The following is an 18,423-nucleotide window of genomic DNA, read 5'->3' as shown; positions in this document are numbered from 1 at the left end:
ACGTAAATATGTTTAGACTGCAGTTTACTACAGAGTCTGTAAATAAATATTGTTAATGGAAAGAATTGGAGGGAGCTCAACCAACGTGAGTCGAAGTGCAATCCAAAAATATAATCATCATTGAAAAGGAAAAAGACACAACTCGCACATAGGTTAGGCTACTATGGTGAGCGAGCGTTGCCCCTTTTCATTTTCAATAAATATTGATTACCCATTCATTTGTCTCTGCCTGCAAGTCATCCTCCCAAAAGGTAGGCTATATCCTATAGGCCTATGCCAGTGTCACTGTCATCATTCTTGCTGCTTCCAGTTCAGTAGCCATACCTGCGAGATCAGGTGCGAGTGTGATCTCAAAATAGAGTAGGCTATAGCCTATGCATGGGTGGAGAAGCACTGTCAGTTATCTTTCCAAGGAAATGTACTTCCATAATAGGCCTATGATTAGGCTATAGTTTACTACAACAGAATGAGTCACAACAAAACATGTTATAACCGTGTATGTGTGTGGTAGGCTAACTGACGGTATTTGTCACAGGGGAAGACTCCAGATAATGAGGCATATTTCCAGGAGAACATACTATTGCTTGCCTCTGACATAATTTCCTGTGTTTTGATTGATTGTGTGTTGTTGAGTTGGGGCTAGAAGACAAATAGTAGTGTGATTGAATATCATGGGTGCCTGCTAAAACTAACGCAGGGGATTTCCTTAGGGGATAGAATATAATATTATCGTTGCCCATTTTGAAGGTGGCTAACTGAATTGCTCTATCCAGTCTCAGAGAGACTTTTATCAGTCATAGACTATACCTGCAATATAGTCACAACCTTTACCCACTACACCAAGCAGGTTGATATGGCCTGTACAGAAAGGGAACAGATTGGCGAGCAGTTAAAGTATGTATTCTTTTTGGAAGGGGATACATTTGATAGACATTAGGAATATTCCAAACCCCACCAGATTGTACAATTGTGTCCTAATATCTGAATAACTATCAATTTAGAAGAATAGATCAAATAGAAGTATCATTGCTTTGTTTTTCTAAATAATCTGACTAACTGTTATCACTGGGTTGACGTGTCACTATTTGGAGTTTCTGACATGTAGTTAAAAAAAACTCTGTCATTCCAACAGACCAATTTGGTTTCAATTTCGACCACATTAAAACACTGCTCTGATGTTTACGGAAGACAGGTTATAAATAACCACTGGGAGTCAGTCCGACATACAGCAGGCAGAACGAGAGTTTTAAGAATCAGAAGAACACTCGCTCATTCACCGCGAATTTATAACTTAATACTTCGCCAACTGGCGCAGGCGTAGTACACGTAAGTAGGCCTAGCTTTTTATTTGATAAATAAGTAAGTGCCAATTTAATAACTTAAACTTTGTTAAAACTTTGTCATCGTGAAAATTTTACTGTCCAGTTTCCCAGTATGCGCCTGGTAGTGAACATTGATAATATTTCAGAGATATGCTTGTTTTTGTGAGAATCTTCCTAACGGGAATTTCGCATTAATATGAAAATCGTATACTAAAATATGAAAATACTACATGTAATGTCTCAAAGTCGATATATATCTTAGCTCGATATTGTTTTAAGTCCTCCAGATTCGAGAAGTAAGGTGATGAGTTCAACAGTGAGCCTGTCAGTTTGCCTTAATTCTCGCACAGCATCCAGCGTAATTGACGCGATACTATTTACCTGATTTTTTACCTCTTTTTTTTCTTCTGGCCTCCATTGAATTATCCACTCCAATAATTTTTGAACGGATTATGTTAGAGACATGAGGTTTGGGCCTATGGTTTTCTTAGAGAAGTATCTACAACAATTAACAATTAATTTTAGCCGTTGGTAAAAATATGCGTTTTTCAAATCAAATCAAATGTATTTATATAGCCCTTCTGACATCAGCTGATATCTCAAAGTGCTGTATAGAAACCCAGCCTAAAACCCCAAACAGCAAGCAATGCAGGTGTAGAAGCACGGTGGCTAGGAAAAACTCCCTGGAAAGGCCAAAACCTAGGAAGAAACCTAGAGAGGAACCAGGCTATGAGGGGTGGCCAGTCCTATTCTGGCTGTGCCGGGTGGAGATTATAACAGAACATGGCCAAGATGTTTAAATGTTCATAATAATCCCAGTAGTTGTCGAGGGTGCAACAGGTCAGCACCTCAGGAGTAAATGTCAGTTGGCTTTTCATAGCCGATCATTGAGAGTATCTCTACCGCTCCTGCTATCTCTAAAGAGTTGAAAACAGCAGGTCTGGGACAGGTAGCACGTCCGGTGAACAGGTCAGGGTTCCATAGCCGCAGGCAGAACAGTTGAAACTGGAGCAGCAGCACGGCCAAGGGGACTGGGGACAGCAAGGAGTCATCAGGCCAGGTGGTCCTGAGACATGGTCCTAGGGCTCAGGTCCTCTGAGAGAGAGAAAGAGAGAATTAGAGAGAGCATACTTAAATTGACACAGGACACCAGATAGGACAGGAGAAAAATACTCCAGATATAACAGACTGACCCTAGCCCCCCGACACATAAACTACTGCAGCATAAATACTGGAGGCTGAGACAGGAGGGGTCAGGAGACACTGTGGCCCCATTCGATGATGCCCCCGGACAGGGCCAAACAGGCAGGATATAACCCCAACCACTTTGCCAAACCACAACCCCCACACCACTAGAGGGATATCTTCAACCACCAATTTACCATCCTGAGACAAGGCTGAGTATAGCCCACAAAGATCTCCGCCACTGCACAACCCAAGATGGGGGCGCCAACCCAGACAGGAAGACCACGTCAGTGACTCAACCCACTCAAGTGACGCACCCCTCCTAGGGACAGCATGGAAGAGCACCAGTAAGCCAGTGACTCAGTAAGCCAGTGTAATAGGGTTAGAGGCAGAGAATCCCAGTGGAGAGGGGAACCGGCCAGGCAGAGACAGCAAGGGCGGTTCATTGCTCCAGTGCCTTTCCGTTCACCTTCACACTCCTGTGCCAGACTACACTCAATCATAGGACCTACTGAAGAGATGAGTCTTCAGTAAAGACTTAAAGGTTGAGACTGAGTCTGCGTCTCTCACATGGGTAGGCAGACCATTCCATAAAAATGGAGCTCTATAGGAGAAAGCCCTGCCTCCAGCTGTTTGCTTAGAAATTCTAGGGACAATTAGGAGGCCTGCGTCTTTTGACCATAGCGTACGTGTAGGTATGTACGGCAGGACCAAATCAGAAAGATAGGTAGGAGCAAGCCCATGTAATGCTTTGTAGGTTAGCAGTAAAACCTTGAAATCAGCCCTTACCTTAACAGGAAGCCACTGTAGGGAGGCTAGCACTGGAGTAATATGATCACATTTTTGGGTTCTAGTCAGGATTCTAGCAGCCGTGTTTAGCACTAACTGAAGTTTATTTAGTGCTTTATCCGGGTAACCGGAAAGTAGAGCATTGCAGTAGTCTAACCTAGAAGTAACAAAAGCATGGATACATTTTTCTGCATCATTTTTGGACAGAACATTTCTGATTTTTGCAATGTTACATAGATGGAAAAAAGCTGTCCTTGAAACAGTCTTGATATGTTCGTCAAAAGAGAGATCAGGGTCCAGAGTAACGTCGAGGTCCTTCACAGTTTTATTTGAGACGACTGTACAACCATCAAGATTAATTGTCAGATTCAACAGAAGATCTCTGTTTCTTGGGACCTAGAACAAGCATCTCTGTTTTGTCCGAGTTTAAAAGTAGAACATTTGCAGCCATCCACTTCCTTATGTCTGAAACACAGGCTTCCAGCGAGGGCAATTTTGGGGCTTCACCATGTTTCATCGAAATGTACAACTGTGTGTCATCCGCATAGCAGTGAAAGTTAACATTATGTTTTCGAATGACATCCCCAAGAGGTAAAATATATAGTGAAAACAATAGTGGTCCTAAAACAGAACCTTGAGGAACACCGAAATTTACAGTTGATTTGTCAGAGGACAAACCATCCACAGAGACAAACTGATATCTTTCCAACAGATAAGATCTAAACCAGGCCAGAACTTGTCCGTGTAGACCAATTTGGGTTTCCAATCTCTCCAAAAGAATGTGGTGATCGATGGTATCACAAGCAGCAATAAGGTCTAGGAGCACGAGGACAGATGCAGAGCCTCGGTCTGACTCCATTAAAAGGTAATTTACCACCTTCACAAGTGCAGTCTCAGTGCTATGATGGGGTCTAAAACCAGACTGAAGCATTTCGTATACATTGTTTGTCTTCAGGAAGGCAGTGAGTTGCTGCGCAACAGCTTTTTAATATTTTTTGAGAGGAATGGGAGATTCGATATAGGCCGATAGTTTTTTATATTTTCTGGGTCATGGTTTAGCTTTTTCAAAAGAGGCTTTATTACTGCCACTTTTAGTGAGTTTGGTACATATCCCGTGGATAGAGAGCCGTTTATTATGTTCAACATAGGAGGGCCAAGCACAGGAAGCAGCTCTTTCAGTAGTTTAGTTGGAATAGGGTCCAGTATGCAGCTTGAAGGTTTAGAGGCAATGATTATTTTCATCATTGTGTCAAGAGATATAGTACTAAAACACTTGAGTGTCTCCCTTGATCCTAGGTCCTGGCAGAGTTGTGCAAACTCAGGACAACTGAGCTTTGGAGGAATATTCAGATTTAAAGAGGAGTCCGTAATTTGCTTTCTAATGATCATGATCTTTTCCTCAAAGAAGTTCATGAATTTATCACTGCTGAAGTGAAAGCCATTCTCTCTTGGGGAATGCTGCTTTTTAGTTAGCTTTGCGACAGTATCAAAAATACATTTTGGATTGTTCTTATTTTCCTCAATTAAGTTTGAAAAATAGGATGATCGAGCAGCAGTGAGGGCTCTTCGATACTGCACGGTACTGTCTTTCCAAGCTAATCGGAAGACTTCCAGTTTGGTGTGGCGCCATTTCCTTTCCATTTTTCTGGAAGCTTGCTTCAGAGCTCGGGTATTTTCTGTATACCAGGGAGCTAGTTTCTTATGACAAATGTTTAAAATTTTTAGGGGTTCGACTGCATCTAGGGTATTGCGCAAAGTTAAATTGAGTTTCTCAGTTAGGTGTTTAACTGATTTTTGTCCTCTGATGTCCTTGGGTAGGCAGAGGGAGTCTGGAAGGGCATCAAGGAATCTTTGGGTTGTCTGAGAATTTATAGCACGACTTTTGATGATCCTTGGTTGGGGTCTGAGCAGATTATTTGTTGCAATTGAAAACGTAATAAAATGGTGGTCCGATAGTCCAGGATTATGAGGAAAAACATTAAGATCCACAACATTTATTCCATGGGACAAAACTAGGTCCAGAGTATGACTGTGGCAGTGAGTAGGTCCGGAGACATGTTGGACAAAACCCACTGAGTCGATGATGGCTCCGAAAGCCTTTTGGAGTGGGTCTGTGGACTTTTCCATGTGAATATTAAAGTCACCAAAAATTAGAATATTATCTGCTATGACTACAAGGTCCGATAGGAATTCAGGGAACTCAGTGAGGAACGCTGTATATGGCCCAGGAGGCCTGTAAACAATAGCTATAAAAAGTGATTGAGTAGGCTGCGTAGATTTCATGACTAGAAGCTCAAAAGACAAAAACGTCTGGGGTTTTTTGGAAATTGAAATTTGCTATCGTAAATGTTAGCAACACCTCCTTTGCGGGATGCGCAGGGGACATGGTCACTAGTGTAACCAGGAGGTGAGGCCGCATTTAACACGGTAAATTCATCAGGCTTAAGCCATGTTTCAGTCAGGCCAATCACATCAAGATTATGATCAGTTCATTGACTATAACTGCCTTTGAAGTGAGGGATCTAACATTTAGTAGCCCTATTTTGAGATGTGAGGTATCACAATCTCTTTCAATAATGGCAGGAATGGAGGAGGTCTTTATTTCAGTGAGATTGCTAAGGCGAACACCGCCATGTTTAGTTTTGGCCAACCTAGGTCGAGGCACAGACACGGTCTCAATGGAGATAGCTGAGCTGACTACACTGACTGTGCTAGTGGCAGACTCCACTAAGCTGGCAGGCTGGCTAACAGCCTGCTGCCTGGCCTGCACCCTATTTCATTGTGGAGCTAGGGGAGTTAGAGCCCCGTCTATGTTCGTAGATGAGAGCACCCCTCCAGCTAGGATGGAGTCCGTCACTCCTCAACAGGCCAGGCTTGGTCCTGTTTGTGGGTGAGTCCCAGAAAGAGGGCCAATTATCTACAAATTCTATCTTTTGGGAGGGGCAGAAAACAGTTTTCAACCAGCGACGGGAGTGGGGATGGGGCCCACGGCAGCACCCTCTGTTCGTTGAGAAGAGTAAGAACGATACGTGCTTTCATGTCAGTCTCCAAAACTCTCCAATAACACCAGAAAAACTCGCTAGATTTGTCACTAGTCGCTTTTTTGAAAATGTGGGAGAAGTTTGAATACTCGCTAACTGGGACTCATGTTAATGTTACTACTTAGCTTCGGCTGATGGAGGTCCTGACGAACCACGTCCAGATAAAGCATCCGGAGTGAAAAAATTGAATGAAAAAAGTTGAGTGAGGGAAAAACCAAAAATAAAGTTGTCAGGTAGCAAAGCAAGGTGATTGGACAATTTTTTGATTGGACACCCTACTATTTATGACATTCGGGACAAAACATTTGGTATCTAAAATAATTATAATTTGGTGGGTGCTTATATTTGTCTATTTCACACATGTAGGCTACAAGTGTGTATTATACGCATATTGGAAATATATATTTTTTTGCATATCCCAAATGCTTTGCTCAAGGGCACCTTGGGGATTCATACTAGTAACCTTTCAGTTGCTGGCCCAATGCCCTATCCGCTATGTGTCACAGGCCGACTCATAGCCTGTGGCAAAAATGAGAGGACATCAACAACCGGTATAGGCCAATTCAAAAAGTTCTTTATTATCAAACAAAACGATTAATTCTAAACAAAGAAAAAAGGAATGAGGTGTGGAAATGTCATAATGCAAGGATGACTGAATGGAAGCTAAATAAACCAACAAAGGAAACAGGATCATACCAGGAGGAAAAAAGAGAGAGAGAGAGAGAGAGAGAGAGAGAGAGAGAGAGAGAGAGAGAGAGAGAGAGAGAGAGAGAGAGAGAGAGAGAGAGAGAGAGAGAGAGAGAGAGAGAGAGAGAGAGAGAGAGAGAGAGAGAGAGAGAGAGAGAGAGAGAGAGAGAGAGAGAGAGAGAGAGAGAGAGAGAGAGAGAGAGAGAGAGAGAGAGAGAGAGAGAGAGAGAGGTGGAGCAATTTGTTAAATACCCTGAGCCCAGGTGGCTCCAATCAACACCAGCTCCAATCACTAACGACCCTCCTCTGCCTGCAGGAGGAACCGCCCCTGCACTGCAGAGGAGGAGCCGTGACATATGCTACCTGCCACCTTTGATGTAATTTGTCAAACTGAGAAAACTCAAGTCACATGACAAAAGGTTGTTGTCTTCCCATTTTTTTGGCATCAAAGTTATGTCCTTTACCACTACATGAGTGTTGCTGCTTTCTAGAGGTTTGTTTTAATGTTTTTGCAATGAAAATTCTCATTCTCAATGTCCTGTTAGGGCTGACTGTGCATTGCACTCTTCTGGGAAATTATACGTTCATAAACTGTTTTTAAATTGCATAGAACTTACACATCAATATTGTCACATTTGTGTAATGGAGGATGTTGCAGCTATACACTCACTTCCTGTTGTGGTTTGTTTGTTTATTTTTGCTTAGGGAGATGGCGAACAGCAATGCCAAGCTGTGTGTGTCTGTTTTGGGTTCATTGTGGAGATGAGCTGGAGGTTGAGGGAGCTTCAATCCTGGGGACTGATGGAAAGGAAGGTATAAGGCCGACTCAGTCGCCATACCTGGGTTGTATTCATTAGGCACCAAATGGAAGAAAAGGGACTGAAAATGGGAGGGACTACCTGAACTTATCTAATAAGAATCGCTCGTTTTTATTTTACGTCTCAAAATGTTTTCATATGTGCCTTAAATGAATGACCCTGAACTCATCTTTGTTTGTTTTTTACCCCGAACCCTCTTCTATCTCTGCTTTTCAGATGCTATATAGAGTCTGGTGGGGCTGCTGCTGAGAGGAGTGGGAGACAAACTCAATGAGGAGGTAAAATATGGCAGGAAGGTAGATCCAGTGTGATTGTGTAGTTCTGTCTCTGCCCACTTGGTGTCAATCTACACACAGATAATAGTAGTCCATCTGCAAGACTGGAGTTGTGTCTGAATACTATTTTATTTTACCAGGCAAGTCAGTTATGAACAAATTCTTATTTTCAATGACGGCCTAGGAACAGTGGGTTGACTGCCTTGTTCAGGGGCAGAATGACAGATTTTTACCTTGTCAGCTCGGGGATTCGATCTTGCAACCTTTCAGTTATTAGTCCAACGCTCTAACCACTAGGCTATACTAACTGTACTATTTGTGGCGTCAATTGAGAAAATAGTATGCTTAATAGTCATAGTATGAATATAGTTAGTATGCCAAAAGTTTCCGGATGTTGTACTAAATTTGCCAAAATATGTACTTTAGGGCCCATAATGCAATTCTTCCGGAAATGGGCGTGGCTCAGTGTTTTCAGATTTGAAGAACATGGCGCAAAATATGTACAAATAATTATGACAAATGTTAAGAAAATGTTGACCAATGTAATAAAGTAAATACTTTTCAAATAAGTTACCTTACATGTTATGTTGGCTGACAATTTGTTAGCTACGCTGTCTTTACGAACCATGTCATTACAGCATGTACCGGTATGTTAGTTGGCTACTTAAACATCAAACTTGCCAGTATATTAACTATAGGCTAACTAACTACCCGTGGCATAGTTTTATTGAATTGATTATTCCCGTCATTATTTGTTTAGCTAAATGTTATAGTCGTTGTGCGTTCTCAATGGATATTCGGGTGCTTTCGTAAATTCGCTCTGGCTATTTACTCCGATTTCGCCTGAGTGTACCGCAGAGCAGTGCAGAATAATGAATTTACGAGCGCTCAACACCCGTTGAATATGGCCGGTGTCAGTAAACGTCGGCAAAAAAAAGCGTTATTAAATTGTTTCCAGCAGCACATTTAGTCACAAACGCTCTGGACAACACGAAAACTGCCTAACCAGCTGTGCTAGGGTGAGTAAAATGGTCAGAGTGGTCTCATTTGTTTCTGGAAGTAGCTAGCCAACGTTAGCTTGGGTGCTTGACTGCTGTAGTAAGGTCAGAACGCTCAAATCAACACCACTCCTCGGCACGAGCGTCCAGTGTTCGCTCCGAGAGCGAAACGCTCTGAATTTACAAGCGCACGCTGGCACTCCAGATTGAATTTAAGAACCCACCCGAAGTCGTAAAATGTCTAACTAGTAATGTGTTATGCTAACTAGCTAGCAAGAGGTTGCATAGCAACAGCATCAACTTCCCGTAGACAGGCGAATAGCTAATATGCTCAACTGAAAGGATACTGTTAATTTATATATATTGCCTATAGTACTGGAGTTCCACCTTCTTGCTCTTATCAATGATCTACAGCTGACAAAAATATCAATGCTATTTTGTGAGATGTTGAGCAACGATCAATACAGTTTTAATTTCTCTCTCAACAGGAGGAAGCTTTTGTGAATGATGATGAGGAAGTCGACTGAGCCAGAGGGATTTTCCCCATTCTATACCCCCATTGTCTTCTTCCCGATTATACACTTTTTTCCCAAAGTATGCACTTGCGCATTTTCTGTCATGGATCAGAATTTGATTGGCGTAATTATTGGCTAAAGGGAGTTCCCACCATTGTTAAATCTATGACGGGAAAGGGTGGATAATTGGGATCTAGCTCTCTAACCCCAGCCCTAACCCCTAGAGAAGTTTCAACTCAGGGTAATGTATTGCTATTATTGCATGCCCAATTAAACATTGATTTTGCACAAAGAAACATGTACATAGACATATAGATGACTGTCTTCCAGAGCCATAGGATATGAGGGAAACTGTTCATCTCAAGCCCCATTCCATCTTTTGAATTATAAATGTATATGATATAAGAATGTATATGAAACTACAGTATTCAGGTGTTTTTGTTACATTTTAATTGGGACTATAGGAATGTAAAAAATAGACAAATCTGTTGAATGAAACCTATTTACTTGTATAATTTTACATTATATTTAGTTATTTACTTTATTTTTTATTGTAAGAATAATGATGATGATGAGACTGCGTACCATTGATCTAGCCTTGTCACGCCGTGATCTGTTACACCTGTCCTTGTGCTTGTCTCCTCCTCCCCCCAGGTGTCGCCAATCTTCCCTATTATCACCTGTGTATTTATACCTGTGTTCTCTGTCTTGTTTGTTGCCAGTTTGTCTTGTTCGTTCAAGCTTACCAGCGGTTTTCCTGTCAGCGGCTATTGTTTCCAACCCTTGCTTTGCTAGTCCTCCTGGTTTTGACCGATGCCTGACATCTCTGCCTGAGCCTGCACCTTTGCTCCACCTCTGGATTACTGAACCCTGCCTGACCCTGAGTCTGCCTGCCGTCCTGTACCTTTGCCTAACCCTTGATTTTCGACCCCTGCCTGCCTTGACCTGTCTTTGCATGTCCCTGTTTGCTACAATAAACAGGGTTACTTCGACAGTCTGCATCTGGGTCTTACCTTGATTCTTGATAAGCCTATACTGTCAGATCCAAATAATGTTTACATAAAGCAACATTGCCAAAGATGTCAACATTCCAGACCTCCAGGACATGTCCTCATTTGATCCAGAGATGGAACCACTGGTTAAATCGTGACTGGACCAAAGACTGGGGCAGGTACTGTAGCCTACGTATGCTGTATGGAAGTGCTACAATTCTGAGTGGTATATGGTCAAACGGTAATTCTGTGTGCAGAGTCTATGCAATGGAATGTCTGCCTTATTTGTTTAAGAATAATTAAACAAATTCCATGTTATGATTATAGTGTTCAATGTTAACACTGATTTAGACAGCTTTGTGACTGTTTGATTTGTTATTAATTTATTGAATAAAAATAGATCTACTGGGCTCCTGAGTGGCGCAGAGGTCTAAGGCACTGCATCTCAGTGCTAGAGGTGTCACTACAGACCCTGGTTTCGAATCCAGGCTGTTTCACAACTGGCCATGATTGGGAGTCTGCACAATTGGCCCAGCGTCATCCGGGTTTGGCCGGGGTAGGCCGTCATTGTAAATAAGAATTTGTCCTTAACTGACTTGCCTAGTAAAATAAAAAAATACTGAAAAGACTCCTAACATTGTGTGAAATGATTTATGACCAAAATGGTAATTATATTGAAATGCAATCTCAAGATCATCATGCACAGCATACCTGTACAGGTATGTCACTCATGGAGGGAGGGGGGATTTCTTGGGGTCTGTACTGAAATGAACCCAACCCCATGTCCTGCACCTGCTCAACCTGCTTACAAGACAACAGGAAGACAAACAGGTCAGAGAGAGGACGCAGTGTCATTTATTCACATAATGTGGATTTCAACATGCAGGTAAACACCTTGTTCTGTAACTCACCTGTGAAACGCCCAAGACTCACCATTGCTGTCGCTTGTGTGCTCGGGAGAGTGCGTGGTAATGTAACACCATGCACCAAAGTAGGAAGTACTCACCGATAGCTCTGGATGTCGTTAATAAATCACCACTGACACAGAGGGCGAAGACTGTGGACTATAGTCGAGGGGAATTGTTCAACCCGCCCAGTATGCACCATTTGAAAGTGAATGGGGCCAGAGCCGTCCGGAGGCATATCTCTCCTCCAAGCCGCAGGCTGGAGAGCATCGAGGCAGTCTGGAGCGAGAGAAGAGCAGACTCGTTACCAAACCTTGTAGAGAGAAGACCGGATCCGGAGAGCAGACCGGGCCCGGTGAAGGTGATGAACCCCGCTGAGAACGGCTGCCCTGGCCGCGGCAGTAGGAAAAGGGGGTTCAAGCCCCCGGATGTGAGGACCATATTCTCCCCCAGTGAGAGAAACTCCCGGGCGAGGGAGGAGAGCGGGGAGGGACACACCTTCAACCTAGGTCTTTCGGGCGCATGGTGCGATGTGTGCTGCGAGTACATCCTCCGCTTCTCCCTGATGTGTTCAGGTGAGTTCTACTACTGTGTCATGTTTCAGGTGAGATAGTTTGACTGTCTTAACTCCAATATCATCTACTACAGCAGACAACATACTGGTTAACAGATAGTCTCAAGGTATAAAGCTTATCAATATGACTTAACTGGATCTAGACTTTCTTACAGGCTCTATACAATCGGTATATAAACACATACAGTGCCGTCAGAAAGTATTCATACCTCTTGGCTTATTCCACATTTTGTTGTGTTAAGCCAGAATTCTACATGTATTTTTGTATCACCCATCTACACACAGTACCCCATAATGACAAAGTAGAAACTTGTTTAGACATTTTTGCAAATGTATTCAAAATGAAATACAGAAATATCTCAAATACATAAGTATTCACACCCCTGAGTCAATACTTTGTAAAAGCACCTTTGGCAGCGATTAAAGCTGTGAGTGTTTTCTGGTTTAAGTCTAAGAGCTTTCTACACATGGATTGTGCAACATTTGCCCATTATTCTTAAAAAAAATATTCAAGCTTTGTCAAATTGATTGTTGATCATTGCTAGACAACCACGGGAAAAGTCAAAGGCTGGGAATACTTTCTGTAGGCTGTACATGTTCAGAAAGGCATGGCTACATACAGACTACTCCTACACAGGGCCAGGCTCTACTCACTCTCACTCACCATGCTGATAAACTGGTTTGAAGGGAAAACGCAACCATTCCTGTACATTCATACACATGCTTTCCTCTCGGCTCAGCTCTCTCTGCATTCTTCCACTGATAGTCACTCACTCACTCCCTCAAGCTAATGTCATAGGAACCTGTTTACTGTTGATTGATACAATATATTCTTGTTGTTACTCCTATCATTGCTGCATTACTCCCCACTGGGCAAAACTGGTTGAATCAACGTTGTTTCCACATCATTTCAACCACTAAAATCTATGTGATGACGTTGAATCAATGTGGAAAACGGATTGGATTTGCAAAAAGTCATCATCTTAAGGGCATTTCTTTTAACCTAAATCCAATGATATGGTGACAGTTGTTGTTGATTTCACGTTGAATTCACGTTAGTTGACAACTCAACCAAATGTAAATCAAAACTAGACGTGGAACTGACGTCTGTGCCCAGTGTACCATCAGTCATCACACGTGTAAAAGCATTGCTTGTACGTTGATGGTTTTAAAGCACCTCTCCACATTGTCATGTCATTCTGCAGTTGTCTGATATGGTTGCTTACAGGCCTCTGCTGTTGGCCTATGTTACATTAAGTTGTGGACTTATGCAATATGATGGTCAAATGTCCAGTTGTGTCTTAACTAGACACAGAGTGGGTAAATGCATATACTGTAAAATATTTCCTCCTCTACACATCTGGCATAGAATGGGTAATAACCCAATCATGATTAGAACCCTAACCTGGCCATTAGAACCCTAACCAGGTCAATACAATCCTAACCTGGTCAATATAACAATTTTCAAGTTTTAATGTCACATGCACAAGTACAGTGAAAAGCCTTTCTTGCAAACTCTAACCCCAACAATGCAGTAATCAATAACAATGTAATACTAAAAATAACAAGGTTGAACAAAAACACACAACATATAGAAATAAGAACAAGTAAGCATACAGGGTCAGTTCCAGTACCACATTTACAATGCGCAGGGATACTGGATCAATAGAGGTAGATATGCAGTGGGTAAGGTGATTAGGCATCAGAATATATGATAAACAGAGTAGCAGCAATGTATATGATGATTGTATCTGAGTGAGTGTGTGTAGAGTCAGTATAAATGTATGTGCTTATTATGTGTGTGTGTGTGTGTGCGCAAATGATGGAGTGAGTGTTTGTGTGTGTGTTGGAGTATCCGTGTGCGTAGTGTGTAGGGCTCTGTGAGAAACCATTCTGTTAGCTATTCAATAGTATATAGATCCTATTAAATTATTATTAGTATTCTTATTCCTAATTCTATAGGCAATAGAACCCTAACCTGGTCTTTAGAACCCTTACTTGGCCAATAGAACTCTAACCCTCACAGGTTCTACGTTGCTGACCCCTGCCCTATGTAACTCTAGCAGTCCTTTATCCTAATCTAACTAGCTGAATTCCTTCTGTTAACCCAAATGTGACATCGGGCTGTGAGGACAGAGGTGACTTTCACAGCTGTGTCTACTGTGTCCACCTCAGCCCCACAGTGAGACTGGACTCAGGTTGCAGCAGGTGATCCGGTGTGGGAGGGAAAAAGAAGCAGCAGTATGTTCTGACCACTCAGTGAATGTTTAATAGTGTTGTGAAGTTTTCTGGTCTGGCACTTAGTTGACTCCCTCCCTGTGGGGTTCTGTGTCGGGGGGAGGAGCTATTCAATTATCAAATACAAGCTATTTGGTAAAAGACGAAGTCCATATACAAGCTATTTGGTAAAAGACGAAGTCCATATTATGGCAAGAACATCTCAAATAAGCAAAGAGAAATGACAGTCCATCTTTACTTTAAGACATGAAGGTCAGTCAATGCGGAAAATGTCAAGAACTTTGAAAGTTTCTTCAAGTGCAGTCGCAAAAACCATCAAGCACTATGATGAAACTGGCTCTCATGAGGACTGCCACAGGAAAGGAAGACCCAGAGTTACCTCTGCTGCAGAGGATAAGTTCATTAGAATTACCAGCCTCAGACATTGCAGCCCAAATAAATGCTTCACAGAGTTCAAGTAACAGACACATCTCAACATCAACTGTTCAGAGGAGACTGCGTGAATCAGGCCTTCATGGTTGAATTAATGCAAAGAAACCACTACTAAAGGACACCAGTAAGAAGATACTTGCTTGGGCCAAGAAACATGAGCAATGGACATTAGACTGGTGGAAATCTGTCCTTTGGTCTGATGAGTCCAAATTAGAGCTTTTTGGTTCCAACAGCTGTGTCTTTGTGAGACGCAGAGTAGGTGAATGCATGATCTCCACTTGTGTGGTTCCCACATGAAGCATGGAGGAGGAGGTGTGATGGTGTGGGGGTGCTTTGCTGGTGACACTGTCTGTGATTTATTTAGAATTCAAGGCACGCATAACCAGCATGGCTACCACATCATTCTGCAGCAATACGCCATCCCATCTGGTTTGTGCTTAGTGGGACTATCATTTGTTTTTCAACAGGACAATGACCCAACACACCTCCAGGCTGTGGGACAATGGGAGAAACTCCCCAAATACAGGTGTGCCAAGCTTGTGGTGTCAAACCCAAGAAGACTTGATGCTGTAATCGTGTCACGTCCTGACCAATATTTAGGTATTATTTCTATTATATTTGGTCAGGACGTGGCAGAGGTATATTTGTTTTGTATTATGGGGTTTTGTGTGTGGTGTAGTGGGGTGTATTAGTTTGGAATAGGTTCTAGGTTTGTTTTTCTATGTGTAGTTTTGGGTGCTGGACTCTCAATTGGAGGCAGGTGTTTCTAGTTGCCTCTGATTGGGAGTCCCATAAGTAGGTGTGTGTTTGTTTGGTTTTCGTGGGTAGTTGTTTTTGCACTGCGTGTTGTGTGCCTGCAAAACTGTTCCTGTCGTGTATATTGTTTTCCAGTGGATGCGTTACTCTTTTTTTTTAAATTAAAACATGAGCATCCATATTCCCGCTGCAGTTTGGTCTATTCAACACGGCTCTTTTTGTGACAGAACTACCCACCACCAAAGGACCAAGCAGCGGAGAAGAGGACAGAGGCAAGTGAGGGAGGAATGTTGGAGGCAGCCCCAAGAATTTTTTAGGGGGGGGCACAAGGGCTATTTGGCGGGGCGAGATTACAGCCCCAGGCCAGCTCCCCGTACCCTTGTAGGGCAGACTGGACAGGTCCCGTGCTTTGGGGTGTGGGCTGTGGTGAGGCCTGGGATTTTCAGGCCGGTAGGCAAGGTACCAGCGCCCCGCATGTGCCAGGGCGAAGTAGGCATCGAGCCGGAAGGGGTGATGCCAACCCTGCGCTCAAGACCGCCAGTGCGCCCTTTCGGTCCGGTGTTTCCCGCCAGACGCACTAGCATGGAGGTGCGTGTCTCCAGGCTGGCACGTCCTATACCAGCCCCACGCATCAGGAGTCTAGTGTGTCAACCCAGCCTCGCCAGTCAACAGTCACCAGAGCTGCCCGCCAGTCAACAGTCGTCAGTGCTGCCCGCCAGTCAACCATCACCAGAGCTGCCCGCCAGTCAACAGTCGTCAGAGCTGCCCGCCAGTCAACAGTCGTCAGAGCTGCCCGCCAGTCAACAGTCGTCAGAGCTGCCCGCCAGTCAACAGTCGTCAGAGCTGCCCGCCAGTCAACAGTCGTCAGAGCTGCCCGCCAGTCAACAGTCGTCAGAGCTGCCCGCCAGTCAACAGTCGTCAGAGCTGCCCGCCAGTCAACAGTCGCCAGAGAGGTCAGACTGCCCTGAACTGCCGGAGTGGCCAGACTGCCCTGAACTGCCGGAGTGGCCAGACTGCCCTGAACTGCCGGAGTGGCCAGACTGCCCTGAACTGCCGGAGTGGCCAGACTGCCCTGAACTGCCGGAGTGGCCAGACTGCCCTGAACTGCCGGAGTGGCCAGACTGCCCTGAACTGCCAGGGTGGCCAGACTGCCCTGAACTGCCAGGGTGGCCAGACTGCCCTGAACTGCCAGGGTGGCCAGACTGCCCTGAACTGCCAGGGTGGCCAGACTGCCCGGTTCTGCCAGAGGTGCCCGCCTGCCCTGATCTGCCAGGGTGCCCGGCCTGTCAGGATCAGCCCGAGTGGTCCTCCTGCCCTCCCGGTCCAGCCCGAGTGGTCCTCCTGCCCTCCGGTCCAGCCCGAGTGGTCCTCCTGCCCTCCGGTCCAGCCCGAGTGGTCCTCCTGCCTTCCGGCCCAGCCCGAGTGGCCCGCATGCCTTCCGGCCCAGCCCGAGTGGCCCGCATGCCTTCCGGCCCAGCCCGAGTGGCCCGCATGCCTTCCGGCCCAGCCCGAGTGGCCCGCATGCCTTCCGGCCCAGCCCGAGTGGCCCGCATGCCTTCCGGCCCAGCCCGAGTGGCCCGCCTGCTCTCCGGCCCAGCCCGAGGGGCCCTCCTGCTCTCCGGCCCAGCCCGAGGGGCCCTCCTGTCCCCCGGGCCAGCCCGAGGGGCCCTCCTGTCCCCCGGCCCAGCCCGAGGGGCCCTCCTGTCCTCCGGCCCGGCCCGAGGGGTCCGTCTGCCTGGCGCAGCTATCGGCTCCACCGAAGTGGGCGACGCCGAGGTGGAGCAGGGTCCACGTCCTGCACCGGAGCCACCTCCAGGATAGGTGGGTTGGGGAGGGAGGGTGTAGCACAGTGCCGTCGTTGACGGCAGCCACCCTCCCTTCCCTCCCTTATTGTTTAGGGGTATTGCTTTTTGGTTTTGTTGGGGTAATGGGGATTTTTTGTGTTTTCTTTTAAGGTGCATTCCGGGGTCTGCACCTTTAGGGGGGTAATGTCACGTCCTGACCAATATTTAGGTATTATTTCTATTATATTTGGTCAGGACGTGGCAGAGGTATATTTGTTTTGTATTATGGTGTTTTGTGTGTGGTGTAGTGGGGTGTATTAGTTTGGTATAGGTTCTAGGTTTGTTTTTCTATGTGTAGTTTTGGGTGCTGGACTCTCAATTGGAGGCGGGTGTTTCTAGTTGCCTCTGATTGGGAGTCCCATAAGTAGGTGTGTGTTTGTTTGGTTTTCGTGGGTAGTTGTTTTTGCACTGCGTGTTGTGTGCCTGCAAAACTGTTCCTGTCGTGTATATTGTTTTCCAGTGGATGCGTTACTCTTTTTTTTTTTATTAAAACATGAGCATCCATATTCCCGCTGCAGTTTGGTCTATTCAACACGGCTCTTTTTGTGACAAATCGCTGCCAAAGGTGCTTCAACAAAGTACTGAGTAAAGGGTGTGAATACTTATGTAAATGTAATATTTCAATTTTTTTCATTTTTTAAATAATTATCAAACATTTCTAAAAACCTGTGTTTGCTTTGTCATTATGGGGTATTGTGTGTAGATTGATTGAAACAAACTATTTAATACATTTTAGAATAAGGCTGTAATGTGACAAAATGTGGAAAAAGTCAAGGGGTCTGTATGTATGTGATAGGATGTATAGACATTATGGACAGTATGCGGATAAAATATGTACTCTATCTGAGGAATACGTAGGATACAATAATATATGTACAGTAATAATTGAGTAGGATGGACTTGACTAGAATACAGTATATGGATATGAAATGGGTAAAACAGTATGTAAACATTTTTAAAGTGACCAGTGTCCCATGTCTATGTACATAGGGCAGCAGCCTATAAGGTGCAGGATTGAGTAACCGGGTGGTAGCCGGCTAGTGACAGTGACT

At 44.4% G+C, this 18,423-nt stretch overlaps 1 protein-coding gene and 1 long non-coding RNA gene across 5 annotated transcripts in view; both read left to right on the top strand.

The window, feature by feature from the left end:
* Positions 1-1,162: 1,162 nt before the first annotated feature.
* LOC106576103 (uncharacterized) lies at positions 1,163-11,170 on the top strand. 3 transcript variants are annotated; one of them, XR_006760105.1, is made up of 5 exons: positions 1,163-1,326; positions 7,341-7,443; positions 7,730-7,837; positions 8,059-8,120; positions 9,604-11,170. It is a non-coding gene; the product is annotated as an uncharacterized lncRNA (long non-coding RNA). The 3 variants fall into 3 exon arrangements; XR_006760107.1 differs by having other exon boundaries at positions 1,166-1,326; positions 7,341-7,517; XR_006760106.1 differs by lacking the exon at positions 7,341-7,443 and having other exon boundaries at positions 1,192-1,326.
* A 337-nt stretch (positions 11,171-11,507) lies between these two features.
* Positions 11,508-18,423, top strand: part of LOC106576047 (ras association domain-containing protein 3) — a 56,367-nt gene continuing 49,451 nt past the window's right edge. The window contains exon 1 of one of the 2 annotated variants that reach the window (XR_006760104.1): positions 11,508-12,102. Coding sequence is in view for 1 of the 2 variants with exons in the window: in XM_045699697.1 (XP_045555653.1) it covers positions 11,604-12,102 (499 nt within the window). In the remaining variant the exon portion in view is untranslated. The remainder of the gene's footprint in view (positions 12,103-18,423) is intronic. The other variant, XM_045699697.1, reaches the window with a different exon arrangement.

This window comes from Salmo salar, chromosome ssa17, assembly GCF_905237065.1.
Source record: "Salmo salar chromosome ssa17, Ssal_v3.1, whole genome shotgun sequence".
Taxonomy (NCBI): Eukaryota; Metazoa; Chordata; class Actinopteri; order Salmoniformes; family Salmonidae; genus Salmo; species Salmo salar.
Note: the sequence above shows the minus strand (reverse complement) of the source record. Positions and strands in the feature narration are given on the sequence as shown.